General features: G+C 44.3%; 1 protein-coding gene across 4 annotated transcripts in view; it reads right to left on the reverse strand.

Annotated features, from left to right (window-relative positions):
- Nucleotides 1-370: 370 nt before the first annotated feature.
- LOC106577495 (actin filament-associated protein 1) overlaps nucleotides 371-16,705 on the reverse strand; it is a 117,773-nt gene continuing 101,438 nt past the window's right edge. For 3 of the 4 annotated variants that reach the window (XM_045701280.2, XM_045701281.2, XM_082965062.1), the window contains 11 exons: nucleotides 15,340-15,421; nucleotides 12,037-12,189; nucleotides 9,980-10,191; nucleotides 9,487-9,632; nucleotides 6,858-6,972; nucleotides 6,192-6,431; nucleotides 4,030-4,150; nucleotides 2,517-2,681; nucleotides 1,833-2,023; nucleotides 1,176-1,343; nucleotides 371-873 (listed from right to left, as the gene is read on the reverse strand). In XM_045701280.2, the coding sequence (XP_045557236.1) occupies nucleotides 847-873; nucleotides 1,176-1,343; nucleotides 1,833-2,023; nucleotides 2,517-2,681; nucleotides 4,030-4,150; nucleotides 6,192-6,431; nucleotides 6,858-6,972; nucleotides 9,487-9,632; nucleotides 9,980-10,191; nucleotides 12,037-12,189; nucleotides 15,340-15,421 (1,620 nt within the window). In that variant the 3' untranslated portion in view covers nucleotides 371-846. The remainder of the gene's footprint in view (nucleotides 874-1,175; nucleotides 1,344-1,832; nucleotides 2,024-2,516; nucleotides 2,682-4,029; nucleotides 4,151-6,191; nucleotides 6,432-6,857; nucleotides 6,973-9,486; nucleotides 9,633-9,979; nucleotides 10,192-12,036; nucleotides 12,190-15,339; nucleotides 15,422-16,705) is intronic. The other variant, XM_045701282.2, reaches the window with a different exon arrangement.

The raw sequence follows: 16,705 nt of genomic DNA on the forward strand, positions 1-16,705 counted from the left end.
TGGTTGTCAAGCTTAAATATAAGAGGCCACGTTACTTGAGGTTTTAGGAGTTTTCCAACGCCAGCGGCCAAACTCACCAGGACACGACCACGCCTTAGCCTGACCTGCACTTTACTGAGTGGAGCATTCCAATGGCCCCACTCACAAGCATCAACCAATAGGGAGTAGGCGCATTGCTGGTTTGATGATCTGCAAATCATCTGGATTGCCTAACAGTGATACTGATGATTCGATTAACCCATTTAGATGACGTGAACATTAGTGGCGCAGTGCAGTTACCACTCTAAACATATGCTTGTGAACAAGAGAGCTTCTAACTGAGTAGGAAAGATAACATGGGCGCCTACGGAGAGACAGCTATACTACAAAACAAGCATTAAATATTATCAACATAAATAATCACAGGGATGTTTACTTAATAAACATTTACAAATAAATACTTGGTTTTGCACTTGATTTTTGAACCCCAAGAGTTGTAGAAACCAGATTTGTATGTGATGGGGAAACAGATCACAAAAGACCATCTATGATTGGATGTCTGCTTGAAAAGAAAGAAAATGATTGGACGAATACAAAACCTCACGACAGAGTAGTTCAAACATGCCAGATATAATACACGGTATTATACAATAGTAAGCTACAAAAAGAGTGCCATTTCTTTATGTTTTGGAAATAAAAGTATACTCAAATCAGCATTGTCCTTATTGTCTTTCTGGTTGGCTATGCTACGCTTGTAGTGTACTCCTCTTCAACCTTCTTCCCCATGTGAAAAGTTAATAAATATATACACACACACACACAAAACATAAGCTAGTACAATAGGATCGTTGTGAAGAGAGTTGCTGCTTATGTGCCAGTCTTCATCTCCCATTCCTGCAACAAAGGGAACAGTGACTGTGCTTGGGTGTCGGGATATCAATGAAAATGCTTGCAAGTGATACAGCACATAGAAACGCATGTACTTACAGTTACATGCAACTAAATGCAAATTCAGTATAGTCATTGGACTGGGCTGGGATGTGTGGCAATGGATGTGTGTGTGTGTGTGTGTGTGTGTGTGTGTGTGTGTGTGTGTGTGTGTGTGTGTGTGGCAATGCAGTTGACTGAGTGCTGACTGTGTCCCGAGCGTGTGCGTGTAAATGCAGGTGTGTGTGTTCTCTGTAACTCTGTCTCACCTTGGCCTTCCTGAGGACGTGGCCGCGGACGGTCGAGGGTTTCTGATTGGCCGTTCTGCGGAGGAGGGAGGCGCTGTTGACGGGCAGGGTAGAACAGCTCTCTGTGTCGCTGGTGTCACAGCTGGAGATGGGAGAGTTCTCTAGGGTACGCCTCAGCAACACTGGGGACTGGACACACAGATACACACCATTCAGCATCAGCAGCAACATTTTCAACACTTTATCAAAAGCCTGTTGACTGTTTGTCATCGGTATTTTGGGCATATTGCTTACACCAGACAAGTTTTTTAAATGCAGATGGAGAAATGCATACAAAGTAAAAAATAAAAAAAAGTCCCTTTAGACTATTTGGAAGACTAATTTACATGGACAAAATGCTTTTGTATGTTCCTTATTCAAGAGAAGGACACCTTTTCACAGTATTGAGACTCAGCCATAGGTCATGGACATGGTCGGTGTAGCCAGAAGAAGGCAGGGTCCTCTCTAGGTTTCTCCCTAGGTTCCTGCCTTTCTAGGGAGTTTTTCCTAGCCACTGTGCTTCCACATCTGCATTGCTTGCTCTTTGGGGTTTTAGGCTGAGTATCTGTAAAGCGCTTTGTGACAACTGCTGATGTAAAAAAGTATTTATAAAATAAATGTGATTGATTGAGGTCTAACCTGCGGGCTGGAGGTGCCAGACTTGGGCTCAATGGTGAGTCCCAGGGTGACTCCTCCACTCAGGGCCTTCTTCAGACTCTCCTTGACCTCCGTCAGCTCCAGCTCCAGGCTCACCCTCTCGTCCTCCTTCAGCTTGCATTCGTCCTCCACCTTCTTCAGCCGCTCCACCAGAGACGCAGCGGAACGCTTACCTGAGAGAGGGAAGAATGAAGAGGAAGGAGGTTCACTCCCGGTTGCCGTCTTACTGCTATTGTGGTTTATTGAGAAGTCTCTCAGGATAAGAACGTCAGATACATGACTCCCATCTCTCCCCCTCCAAAACCAATCTTCCATCCCGCACCACTCACTCCTAACCCTAATCCTTCCATCCATAACTCCATCATACACCACTAACTCCCACATCTACACTCTTCCTTCCAACACTCATTCCATCTCCCACCGCTCTAAACCCGCTCTTCCTCTTCTCCTCCAATCATTTCTCCATCTCCCCATACTTTCACTCCCACCTCTCCCCCGTCTAATCCGTCGTCTCGCACCACTTACTCTTTACCTCTCCCCCTTTCTCTCTATCTATCTTGGTAAAAGCAGTGTGTGTGCGTGTGCGTGCGTGAATATGTCTGTCTAAGTGTGCATGTCTGTCTAAGTGTGCATGCGTGTTTGTGTGTGTGTGTCTCTTTCTCATACCGGTGCTGGCCTCCATGGCGGTGCGCAGGTCCTTCCTGTCCTTCTTCAGCTGGGTCAGACGGTTCCTGATGTCCTGCTTCCTCTTCATTAGCTCCTCCTCTTTAGCCTGCAGCCGCTTGGCGTCCGCCTCCACGCGGTTCTTACCGTACTTATACTGCTCTGCACCTACAGGAGAGCGAGGGGATTTATGTTATATATTCCTTCGCACCGTTAAAACCAAATGGTCATTAGGTGTTGGGAAATGGGTAATGGAAGGGGAGGGGAGAAGGGGGGATTAGGGGGAGGGAGAAGGAGAGAATGAGATCCAAAAGGAGGTAAGGAAATATGTGAAGAAGGGTGGATTGCTATGAGAGGGAAGGAGGGAGTTGTGAAATTGTTAGGTTAGATTACTTGTTAGATATTACTGCATGGTCGGAATTAGAAGCACGAGCATTTCGCTACACTCGCATTAGCATCTGCTAACCATGTGTATGTGACAAATAAAATTTGATTTGAAAGAAAAAGACAATGCTCATCAGAGTTCTAGACAAGGCAGAAACTGACCAGAATCCCATTGAACCCAAACCTCAACCTAGAAGCACTCCTTAATCAAACCGAGTAGAGGAGGGACTAGGAACTGAGCCTGCTGAAAAAAATACACCAAACAAGAAGCCTTAAGCTACAGAGGCCACTAGAACCTCTCCACACCACTGAGTCTGACTGTGAGTGTGAGCGTGCGTGTGAGCGTTCGTGTGTGCGCGTGCCTCCCTAGCACATTAGCCTCTACGAAGGACCAAATAATCAATCAAACCACCACTTGACATCTCCAACCATCAATACGGGCCTATTTTAGCTTGACATTAAACAAGTATTGTGTAACATACACTAAATCCAAAATGACACATAGTTGGTATCCCCTAGGAACACGATGCTTACAAAAGCGACCAAATATGAGAAAGTGGGTTCAAAACTGTCGTAGTTCACACATTACTGAAAACACACAGACCATCACCACGAAGATTAGCCTCACCAGTAACCACGGGTCACCCTGGCCAAATATTCATGCTGCTATTTGAACGTTGACTCAAGGTTGAATGATAGTTTGGTCTGGGTATGTCATGGTAATCCTCCATAAGGTTGGGATTTACAACGGATGGGTTCAAGGAAACCATCTTCGCACCATCCAAAGATATTTACTCCTGCTGCTCCACCAACTGTAATTTGTGAATTCCGGATTTTTTGTGTGGCTCCAGTTTTCCTAAAAAGCGATCAGTGGTGGGTTTGACTGGGACTGAGGAGTGGGGAGCCAGACTTCATGTCTGCTAAGACCAGGCTACTGCTAAATATCACAGCTAGCAGACTGTATAAGGGCTGACTAGAAGTGACAGGCTAGCAGTAGCTTATGAATTATCACACTGGTATGTACTGTGTGTCATGATTTATTGAAAGACTCATACACTCATGGGAATGGGTGTGTGTCTCTATCTAGCGCTCAAACTATACACACACAAACACATATTGATTAGACTCTTACTGGAGTTGTTTCGTTTCACAGATGCTCCACTGGTTGTTCCATTGGTCTTCTTGGCCTGGTTCTTGTCCACCTTCTGTTTAGACGCTGTCCCATTGGTCACTGGGGCCTTCTTTCCCTTTAGCTGATTGGTCGAGAAGGAGGAAGAGAGAGAGAGTAGGCATTCACAATCCTGGTTGAAATTCACAGTCCTGAAACTTAACTACAATTTGTAGCTATAATGAAAACCACTACACTACAGTCCAAACATACAGTTAAAATGTCCACAACCCACTTCCAATAAAAATCAACATTGCCCATCTAAATCCCCAGGTGGGTAAGATCATGTGAACTACTCTGCACAGCTTTAGAAATGAATTGCCCGTTAAACACATGACACTAAAAATATGAATCCCCCTTTGAAATGAATTCCACAGTAATCCCAGCATTAGGCTAAACCAGCCCTATTGAACTGTATTCCCCTGGAGAGTGTGTGTGTGTGTGTGTGTGTGTGTGTGTGTGTGTGTGTGTGTGTGTGTGTGTGTGTGTGTGTGTGTGTGTGGACTACTATACAACCATGGGTTTGGATGTGGTGCTCTACCATTCAGTTTCAATTAGCTTTACTGAAAGCATTAGGGCCATTGAGCCAGAGTTGTACACCTAGCAGGATGACATTAAACACTAGCGCAGGCTTTGTCGTACAGGGTTCCATGTTAACACCCCTGGCTATAAACACACACGCACACGGACCGATGCATGCAAGCCGCACGCACGCACGCACGCACACACATCAAAGCTCAACTCTACAAAGCCAAGTGGTGACTTATGCGAGTAACAGTGCTAGGTGGCGTTTCCAAGTCACATCCATGTAGGCTATAAAAAATATAATTACTTACATACATGCAGGCGATGGCCGTTGTAAAGGCAAGGAGCAGTATAAACACACAGAGGACACACACACACACAGATCAAAGGAGGAAAAGCCTCCATCATCTGGGTGGTCTGAAGTGCTCCCACAGATACGCTGCCTAACACACTGCAGATATTCGCCCCCCCCCCCCCCTTCTCTTAATCCAATATCAGGCCTCTAGTTAAAGTCTGCATGGTCAATGTCTCAGACCCTAACTAACTCCCAAATACTCAATACTGGACAGAGTATTTTTTACAAGGGGCTAAGAGCTGCACCGCAGCACGGGGGATTTTGAGGATAATGTCTCAAAACCTGGATTCTGGGTGGCCAGTATCAACACCATTATATTAAATCAAATGTTTCTGCAGGAATAATAAATGTAATAAGAATTGAGACTCAAATCCCATTATTTAATCCCTCCCCCTGCCCATTGTTAGGCACACCGCTTACCCCTCCCTCAGCAAAGACTCACACTATTACACTGAGAGTACAAAACATTATGAACGCCTTAATAATACTGAGTTGCACCCCTCCCCCTCAGAACAGCTTCAATTTGTCGCTGCATGTACTCTACAAGGTGTCGAAAGCAATCCACAGGGAAGCTGGCCCATGTTGACTCTAATGCTTCCCACAGTTGTGTCAAGTTGTCTGGAATGCCGTTTGGGTGGTGGGCCATTCATGATACACATGGGAAACTGTTGAGAGTGGAAAAACCCGGCAGCGTTGCAGTTCTTGACACCCTCAAACCGGCGTGCCTGGCACCTACTACCTTACCCCATTCAAATCCGCTTAAATCTTTTGTCTTAACTATTCACCCTCTAAGTGGCACACACACAATCCATGTCTCAATTGTCTCCAGGCTTAGAAATCATAACACGTCTCCCCTTCATCTAAACTGATTTAATTGGATTTAACAAGCAACATCAATAAAGGGATCATAGTTTTCACCTGGATTCACCTGGTCAGTCTATGTCATGGAAAGAGCAGGTATACACTGCGCATAATATATGTTAAAGGAAGAGCTAACTCCAAAATCAAAGTTATTAGATGGAATTTAGATGCTGTTAATCTCTCCCAAAAATGTGGGTTTAAGGCCTTGAGATTTTGATTCATGCATATAGCAGGATCTACACAACAAATGGCATAAGAGACTTGACTTTAGACAATTTTTGAAGTATGACCCATCTCAAACTTTGAATTTGAGGTGAACTATCCCTTTATGTATACAGTGTTAATTAAGGTTGCGTTAAGGTTAAGACAGCAGAGCGTTAGTCACCTGAGTACCGGCTTTAGTGTTAGTGTTAGCTGAGGAAGAGGAGGAGAGGAATTTTGATTTAACAGGGCCAGGGGTTTTGTAGTGGCTGGAGGAAGAGGCTAGGCGGCTGGGCTTGGGGGAGTAGCGGGCGGCCAGCTTGGGCGAAGGCATGTTCTCATAGAGGTCAGCGTTCTCATACAACACCTCCTCTCTCAGACGTCGCCCTCCGGTGGCAGGGCTGGAGTATAACACCTCTGGGTCCTTATGTTAGAGGTAGGCATGCGGAGAGGAAAAGAGGGAACGGAGGAGGACATAAAAGGAAATATAAAGAGAAAGAAAAAGAAAAGAGACGAGGACATGAAAAGGGAATAAAGAGAGGGAGTAAATTTGAAAAACGGCAAAAAAATAAGTCAGCAAAGGGGAAAAAAGAAGAGAGGAAGCCAAAGGGTTGTTATTGTTACAGGAAAGTGAGCTAGAGCAGAGGAAAGCACAATTATTAATCATAGTTGGGTTAGCATGAGAAAGAGGGAACGAGAGAGGAAGAGAAACAAAGATACCCGATGCAAGCCATCACAAGCAACGCAGCATCCAGATATAAGAGTTGCTGAGATATTGCAGAAATATGTGCACTAATTTGTTTGTTTTCTCAGTGTGTGTGTGAGTGAGTGAGTGCGTTTGTGTCCTTACCGTTCCATTGATGGGCACGTCATCATAGTGCAGTGCCATTCCAGAGGGGCAGGCATAACCGTTCACAGGGTTGTCCAGATAGGGGTTGGGAGATACAACACGTTTACTAGTGAAGCTGAGGAGAAAATGCACAAATCCATGAGTGAGTGATAATATATCAGGGAATCTCCATATAAAAGCTGTAGTTATAGTCCGAAAGTAAAGCATGTGGGGTCATGTGGGGAATATGGAGAGGTTTGTCCATTAAGGACCTTTATAGCTGGACACACACTGAGTGCACAAAACATTAAGGACACCTTCCTAATAATGAGTTCCACCCTCCACTTTTGCCCTCTGAACAGCCTCAATTACTCAAGGTATGGAATCTACAAGGTGTTGAATGGGATGCTGGCCCCATATTGACTCTGGCCCCATATTGACTCTGAAAAACACAGCAGCGTTGCCGTTCTTGACACAAACTGGTGCGCCTGGCGCCTACTACCATACCCTGTTCAAAGGCACTTAAATATTTTGTCTTGCCCACCCTCAATGGCACACACATACAATCCATGTCTCAATTGTATCAAAGCTTAAAAATATTTTTTTAACATATCTCCTCCCCTTCATCTACACTGACTGAAGTGGATTTAGGAAGTGACATCAATAAGGGATCATAGCTTTCACCTGGATTCACCTGGTCAGCCTATTTAACGGAAAGAGCAGGTGTCCTTAATGTTTTGTACACTCAGTGTATAGCTGTCTCATACATTGCCTGCATCATACAAATAACAGTTCAGGCATTTAGTACTCCCTTGGGTATGCAAACGCTTTATCCAGCCCTTGCAAAGTGTATTGTGTTATTGTGTGGGCAGGACTGGCCTGCACACAGTGCTCTTGTGAAAACCCTGTTGGTCAGAGTGACACATCAAATGACCAGAGAGCGGGGAAAACATTGGTCCAGAGATGTCCATTCCTAACTGAATGAGGTCAAGGCGGCTGAGGGAACAACACACATACTTTTTGGGATTCAAATACGCATGCATACATTATCTGCCACACAAATTATTAGCTTTTTCTGAGACCCCCAATAGAGTGATAAGTACAGTGCATTCAGAAAGTGTTCAGACTCTTTTTCCACATTTTGTTACATTACAGCCTTATTCTAAAACGTATTAAATACATTTTTGTTTCTCATCTATCTAGACACAATACCCCATAATGACAAAGTAAAAAAATTTTTGTTTAAATTGTAACAACTTTATAACAAAAAAACTGAAATATCTTATTTACATAAGTATTCAGACCCTTTGCTATGAGACCCGAAATTGAGCTCAGGTGCATCCTGTTTCCATTGATCATCCATCCTTGAGATGTTTCTACAACTTGATTGGAGTCCGCCTTGGTCATTATTTGGAAAGGCACATATAAGGTCACACAGTTGAACGTCCATGTCAGATCAAAAACCAAGCCATGAGTTCGAAAGGAATTGTCCGTAGAGCGCCGAGACAAGATTATGTCGAGGCACAGATCTGTGGAAGGGTACCAAAAAATGTCTGCAGCATTGAAGGTCCCCAAGAACACAGTGGCCTCCATCATTCTTAAATGGAAGTTTGGAACAAATAAGACTCTTCCTAGAGCTGGCTTCCCGGCCAAACTGAGTAATCAGGGGAGAAGGTCCTTGGTCAGGGAGGTGACCAAGAACCCGATGGTCACTCTGACAGAGCTCCAGAGTTCCTCTGTGGAGATGGGAGAACCTTCCAGAAGGACAACCATCTCGTCAGCACTCCACCAATCAGGCCTTTATGGTAGAATGGACAGACGGAAGCCACTCCTCAGTAAAAGGCACATGGCAGCCCACTCTGGTCTGATGAAACCAAGATTGAACTCTTTGGCCTGAATGCCAAGTGTCATGTCTGGATGAAACCTGGCACCATCCCTACGGAGAAGCATGGTGGTGGCAGCATCATGCTGTGGGGATGTTTTTCAGAGGCAGGGAATGGGAGACTAGTCAGGATCGAGGGAAAGATGAATGGAGCAACGTACAGAGAGATCCTTGATGAAAACCTTCCCCAGAGCGCTCAGGATCTCAGACTGGGGCAAAGGTTCACCTTCCAACAGGGCAACGACCCTTAGCACACAGCCAAGATAACGCAAGAGTGGCTTCGGGACAAGTCTCTGAATGTCCTTGAGTGGCCCAGCCAGAGCCCGGACTTGAACGTGATCTAACATCTCTGGAGAGAACTGAAAATAGCTGTCCAGCAACGCTCCCCATCCAACCTGACATAGCTTGAGAGGATCTGCAGAGAAGAACGGGAGAAACTCCCCAAATACAGGTGTGCCAAGCTTGTAGCGTCATAACCCAAAAGACTCGAGGCTGTAATTGTTGCCGAAGGTGCTTCAACAAAGTACGTAAACGTAATATTTCTAAAAACCTGTTTTTGCTTTGTCATTATGTGGTATTGTGTGTAAATTGATGAGGGTAAAAAAAATATTTAATCCGTTTTAGAATAAGGATGTAGCGTAAAGAAATGTGGAAAAAGTCAAGGGAATGCACTGTAGCCCCTATCACAATGGGAGGCAGGGGTGTGTGTGTGTGTGTGTGTGTGTGTGTGTGTGTGTGTGTGTGTGTGTGTGTGTGTGTGTGTCTAACCAGAAGGACTGCTTGGCCAGCTGGATGACGTTAGCGGTAGTCTCTACGTCTATGTAGTCGTAGTGCAGGGCAGCAGGGTCTGTGGTGGAGCCGGTCTCAGCGAGCAGCACCCCCAACCACCGACCCATACTCTCTGAGGAGGACGCCTGGAGAGAAGAGGAGAGGTGGGTTAGAGATTATTACGCTCATTTAAAGAAGCTAGTATCTATTTATTTATGTTAATACTATTCATCGGTTTAGAAAACAGGTGTACCTATGTATAAACTTCAACAACAAAAAATTATAGAACAAGAGATAACTTTTCATCATTTCTTTCCATCCAATCCATACTATCACTACAACATTAGCACAAAATTGCCCTACGACACTGATCTAAGGTCAGACCTGATGATTTCCCCCTGACCATGAAGGTTCAGATTTGGCGAGGGTAAGCTGATCCTAGATCTGAATCTAAGACTAATCTCCACCCCGAGCCAATTGACCACCAACCTACCTCCAGTACAGCCACCTCCTGTCCATTGCGGAGCAGGCGGAAGGCGAAGGGGTGTTTGGAGTCCAGTCCGGGGCTGACCTCGCAGCCTCTGAGGGGCAGGCTGGCCATATGGGTCTTCAGGTCAGCGCGGTCCTTATGGAGCAACAGCTGGTTGTCCTTCAGACGACACCAACGGTCACGCCAGCGGTTATTGGACATCACGTTCAGGTAGCCTGTCAGTCAGACAAGACGGACCAGTTAGGATAAAAGGGTGGGGTAAAATGGCCAATAGCGAAACGGCAGGCCAGAAAATGAGTCTATAGCTGCAGTTCTGGCTGTTCTAAATCAAGACATTTCCCCATACATTCTATAATATAACAACACCTATATGACCAAATCCACCCTTGATATACAGTTGCAAGAAAAAGTATGTGAACACTTTTGAATTACCTGGATTTCTGCATAAATTGTTCATCAAATTTGATCTGATCTTCATCTGTCACAACAATAGACAAACATAGTGTGCTTAAACTAATAACACACAAATTATTGTATTTTTCTTGTCTATACTGAATACATCATTTAAACATTCACAGTGTAGGTTGGAAAAAGTATGAACCCCTAGGCTAATGACTTCTCTAACAGCTAATTGGAGTCAGGAGTCAGCTAACTTGGAGTCCAATCAATGAGACAAGATTGGAGGTTGGTTAAAGCTGCCTTGCCCTATAAAAACACTCCAAAAATTTGAGTTTGCTATCCACAAGAAGCATTGCCTGATGTGTACCATGCCTCAAAAAAAAAGAGATCTCAGAAGACCTAAGATTAAGAATTGTTGACTTGCATAAAGCTGGAAAGGGTTACAAAAGTATCTCTAAAAGCCTTGATGTTCATCGGTCCACGGTAAGACAAATTCTCTATAAATGGAGAAAGTTCAGCACTGTTGTTACTCTCCCTAGGAGTGGCCGTCCTGCAAAGATGACTGCAAGAGCACAGCGCAGAATGCTCAATGAGGTTAAGAAGAATCCTAGAGTGTCAGTTAAAGACTTACAGAAATCTCTGGAACATAGACTCTGACGAGTCTACGATACGTAAAACACTAAACAAGAATGGTGTTCATGGGAGGACACCACGGTAGAAGCCGCTGCTGTCCAAAAAAACATTGCTGCACGTCTGAAGTTTGCAAAAGTGCACCTGGATGTTCTACAGCGCTACTGGCAAAATATTCTGTGGATAGATGAAACTACAGTTGAGTTGTTTGGAAGGAACACACACTATGTGTGGTGAAAAAAAAGGCACAGCACACCAACATCAAAAAACCTCATCTAAACTGTAAAGTATGGTGGAGGGAGCATCATGGTTTGGGGCTGCTTTGATGCCTCAGGGCCTGGACAGCTTGCTATCATCGACGGAAAAATGAATTCCCAAGTTTATCATGACATTTTGCAGGAGAATGTTAGGCTATCTGTCCGCCAATTGAAGCTCAACAGAAGTTGGGTGATGCAACAGCACAACGACCCAAAACACAGAAGTAAATCAACAACAGAATTGCTTCGACAGAAAAAAAATATGCCTTCTGGAGTGGCCCAGTCAGAGTCCTGACCTCAACCCGATTGAGATGCTGTGGCATGACCTCAAGAGAGCAGTTCACACCAGACATCCCAATAATATTGCCAAACTGAAATAGTTTTGTAAAGAGGAATGGTAAAAAATTCCTCCTGACCGTTGTGCAGATCTGATCCGCAACTACAGAAAATGTTTGGTTGAGGTTATTGCTGCCAAAGGAGGAGGGTCAACCAGTTATTAAATCCAAGGGTTCACATACTTTTTCCAACCTGCACTGTGAATGTTTACATGGTGTGTTCAATAAAGACATGAAAATGTATAATTGTTTGTGTGTTATTAGTTTAAGCAGACTGTGTTTGTCTATTGTTGTGACCTAGATGAAGATCAGAACAAATGTTATGACCAATTTATGCAGAAATCCAGATATTTCCAAAGGGTTCACATACGTTTTCTTGCCACTGTAGGTTGACTTCTAAAACCCAGATGTGACCTCTAACCCCTAAGAGGTGTCTTACCACAGGTGGGTATGTCCTCCTCGGCTGAAGATGTCTGTTCGTCAGTGGACGGCTTCTTCTTGCCCAGGCCAATAATCTTAGTTATCTTCTTTCCCGCCCCTTTTCCCAGCGTGCCTCCCTTCTGGCTCTTCTGAGAGTCCTTCTTTCCTTTACCTGAGAGAGAGAGAGTGGTAGAGAGAGAGAGATATAAAGAGAGAGTGAGAGGGAGAGGGAGAGGGAGAGAGGAGGAAGAGAGAGGAAGAGAGAGAGAGAAAGAGCAAAGAGAGACATGCAATGTCAGAGAGCTAGACCTTCAAGGTAATTTCATCTTTAAGAATGAAAAAAATATTACATAAGCTATTTGACCAGATTGTCATATCATTTGAATATTTAGGTCAGTAATTAGGCCTCAATTCTACTAACCGAAGAGGCCCACAGACACAATGACAGTGCACATTCTCCTGTAAATACCGCTAAACTGGCCTAAACCCGGTCATAAAGCCTGTCTCTCTGTGTGTCTGAATAGAAAATCTGCTGGTCGTCTGAGGGTTGTTTGGATTGTGTGGTCTGTGGTGAGCAGGGTTTGGTAGAAGAGACCCACTCTGGAGACTGCCAGAAGGGTAAACGAGAGATGAGCCACAGACAGAATGACAAGAATAGACGTCACATAGTTGAGAAGAGATGATGGAAACGGCCATAATATTATTTGTATGTATAGTGTGTGACAGGGAGATTCACTGACTAGAAAGTAGTGTATATTCCTGTAAGCTTTTGTCTTAAGAAAACTGCAATAGTTAAATTCTCCCAACATCTGCAGAGTTTGATTATCTGCATCATACCCATGTACATTAATACCTGTTAATACCATTCATTACTACAGAATATGGTATAACTTCCCCTTCACAAAATTGTGGAGGTCCTATTTTCCTTTGTGGAGTCAGACACAATAGTGAGACAGAAAGAAGAGAGGGGTTTCTGAGGCAGGGGTGCAAAATTCCCCGTGAATGATGTCATCGTAGTGAAGCAGCTGACGCTCGGAGTCTGGAGTGCTTCTGCAGACAGACGCTTACACTGACACACACACACACAGACAGACATAAGACACACACACCTCCGCTGCCCTGCAGGAATCAACTCAGATCCTGTTACCCTGATAGTGATGATATCTACCATGACGACAAATCTCATTAAATATGTGGCCATTTCTGCCCAACCCCTGCTAGTGTTTATCTCTCACACACACACACACACACACACACACACACACACACACACACACACACACACACACACACACACACACACACACACACACACACACACACACACACACACACACACACACACACACACACACACGTTAGGCCCGGGGTCTAAGGTAGGAAACCAGACACACATGTGTGAAAGAGCTTCACTTTGGATGATTATAATTATTTTTCTCTTCTTTTTGCCGTGAAAGACAGGGGGGGAAACACTCTGATCAGGCTAATTTGATTCCACTGAGTCAAGTTTCGCTTCTTACCAGCCATGGAAGGAATGTGGCTGATTAAGGTGAAAAATGGATTTGGAGACTCGTTTTTCTCCCCTCAGAAAGTGGGCAGCTGGGAAATGGTGAAATGGTGTGAGAAGGGTGGGTCTGTGGTAGTTGTTTGACTTGGAGATGCAGTGGTACTGTAGAGATATGAGGTGATATCATCAACCACTGGCTCGCCACTGGTGACATAGTGCATGGACTCAAGCCACCATCCACCCCTACTCCGTGGGAACTAGATATGAGAGGATTGGAGCAGTGTAAGCAATATGGCAAATATTCAACCTAGCCTATCAGAGGGCGTTGTGGAGCTATACCATACTCTTAGTTACATGAAGTGCATATAAGGGGTAGGGGCTATGGGTCAATTTGGGATTGGGCATGAAATAATAATTGGGGAATGAAAGTTGGGGAATAAAAGTGGTAGCCAAACAGCATTACCCCTCCAATCCTCCAGAGGGCAGTATCATAATGGGGCGGCAGGTAGCCTAGTGGTTAGAGCGTTGGACTTATAACCGAAAGGTTGCAAGATCGAATCCCCGAGCTGACAAGGTAAAAATCGTCGTTCTGCCCCTGAACAAGGCAGTTAACCCACTGTTCCTAGGCCGTCATTGAAAATAAGAATTTGTTCTGAACTGACTTGCCTAGTTAAATAAAGGTGAAAAAATAAATACAAATAATAATACACTCACAATCCACTCATAATTGGTCTCACCTGAGGGAACACAACAAATGCGTAGACTTACAGCAATCTGTCAAAAGCCATCAGTCAGAGATCCTCCAATTGAGGATCATGTGCATATTTCAACAACAATCATGGTTTCCCAGCTGTGATATGCAAACTATTAGACATACGTCTATTAATCACAGCCTGGGGAGAGAGTATCTGTGCGTGCGTTGGTTTGTGTGTAATGAGACCAAACACGAACAGCTCTAAATTCCAGAGAATCCAAACAAGAGGTCTTGACAAGTTAAATGAAAATGTAAACCCCGTGGAATTGAGCTTGTCGAGCAAGCAGACGCTGAATAATGTCATCCTGCTATTTAGATAGAATCTCGGCTGTCTTGGTACTAGGTGCAGGAAAAAAGGTTCAATATCAAATAAACGTTGAATAAATCCAAATGCTCAAATCCATTGTTTCTGTGGCTAATCTCATAATCATACTTCCCCTGAACACACAAGCTGCTCTGGCCCTCAAGAAAATTTCTCCAATCAACAGAGTATAGAGGGATTTACAGTTGGGTCAACGCTGAAGAAACACAATGCTTCATTAGCATTAAAGCTGCAATACTGTATGGAACTTTTTGGGCGACCAGACCAAATTCACATAGAAACGTGTGTTATAGCTCCGTCATTCTCATTGAGCGAAAAGTCTAAAAAGTGGTGGATCTGTTCTATGTACTCTATTTCTATGCTTCCCGTGCTTAAGTTTCGTTTTTGCTCTATTACTCTCGGTTTTGTACACCAGCTTCAAACAGCTGAAAATACAATATTTTTGGTTATGGAAAATATATTTCACAATGGTTTAGATGGTACAATGATTATCTACACAATACTTGCTTGTTTTGTCACTGAAATGAATATGAATCTAGAGCTAATTCATAGCTTACATGCCATTACTCATTTAACTTCCAAAGAGGAACAGTATTGAACCAAGGGAAAGCCCAATTGAGAAGAGACTCTTTCACACCAATATCAAGCCTGTGTTCAAAACCAGAATGCCATTAACCCAGTATGATGTCCTGTACTTAGTGTAACTATCAAAGTATTCCAGACCCTTCCCTGGTCTCACCTTGGTCCTTACAGTCGGTGACGGTGTGTCCGTTCTCATGGGGCGGCTCGCCATCTGAGCTCGGCCTATCACATGACACCTTCTGCAATGGAAGAGTTAGAACTGTTAGACAGATATTTACATTTTTTTTAGATTGAACCCTTATTTCACAGGTTAGTTGACCAAGAACACATTCTCATTTACAGCAACGACCTAGGGAATAGTTACAGGGGAGAGGAGGGGGGATGAATGAGCCCATTGGAAGCTGGGGATGATTCGGTGGCCATGATAGTATGAGGGCCAGATTGGGAATTTAGCCAGGACACCAGGGTTAACAATAAGTGCCATGTGATCTTCAGTGACCACAGAGTGTCAGGACACGTTTAACGTCCCATCCGAAAGACGGCACCCTACACAGGGCAATGCCCCCAATCACTGCCCTGGGGCATTCAAAAAATATATAATTAGACCAGAGGAAAGAGTGCCTCCTACTGGCCCTCCAACACCACTTCCAGCAGCATCTGGTTTCCCATCAAGGGACCGACCCGGACCAAACCTGTTTAGCTTCAGAGGCAAGCCAGCAGTGGGATGCAGGCTGGTATACATGCAGACAGAAATATAAAACAGGCAAACACACATGCAGACACAAAGAGAGAAAGAGAAATACAGAGACGCGCACACACACACACACAACCATATACATAAAACACACACTGTACCCACAGAGAATCTCGGAGAGCATCTGCAAGATGTTATGGTTGAAATAATTAGGCTAGGCTTCTGTGTATTGTGCCAGCTAGGGAGCAGTTTGTCATTAAACTCCTTCTGATCTGCCTAATTTTCCACCACTGTACACACACACACACACACACACACACACACACACACACACACACACACACACACACACACACACACACACAAGCTCTGTACAATAAGGCTCCAACAGTTCCAGTAAGTTTACCTGTTTTCTCCAGGCTTATGAAATCCAATAACACACTCTTCCTTCACCTCCCTAAACACACTGTGCCACAGCTGCAATTAAGTGCTATTTGGCACAACAATTACAGCTTTTACTGCAATGTGCTGCCCTGGCATCCTGCTTGTTATTAGGGCACACAGAGAGAGGCGAGGGGCCCTATGGCAGCGTACAGGGATGTGTAGATACACACACACACACACACACACACACACACACACACACACACACACACACACACACACACACACACACACACACGAAGTCGGAAGTTTACATACACATTGGCCGAATACATTTCAAACCAGTTTTTCTCAATTCCTGACATTTAATCCTAGTAAAAATTCTCTGTCTTAGGTCAGTTAGGATCACCACTTTATTTTAAGAATGTGAAATGTCAGAATAATA

Source organism: Salmo salar, chromosome 18, assembly GCF_965601325.2.
Source record: "Salmo salar chromosome 18, fSalSal1, whole genome shotgun sequence".
Classification (NCBI taxonomy): Eukaryota; Metazoa; Chordata; class Actinopteri; order Salmoniformes; family Salmonidae; genus Salmo; species Salmo salar.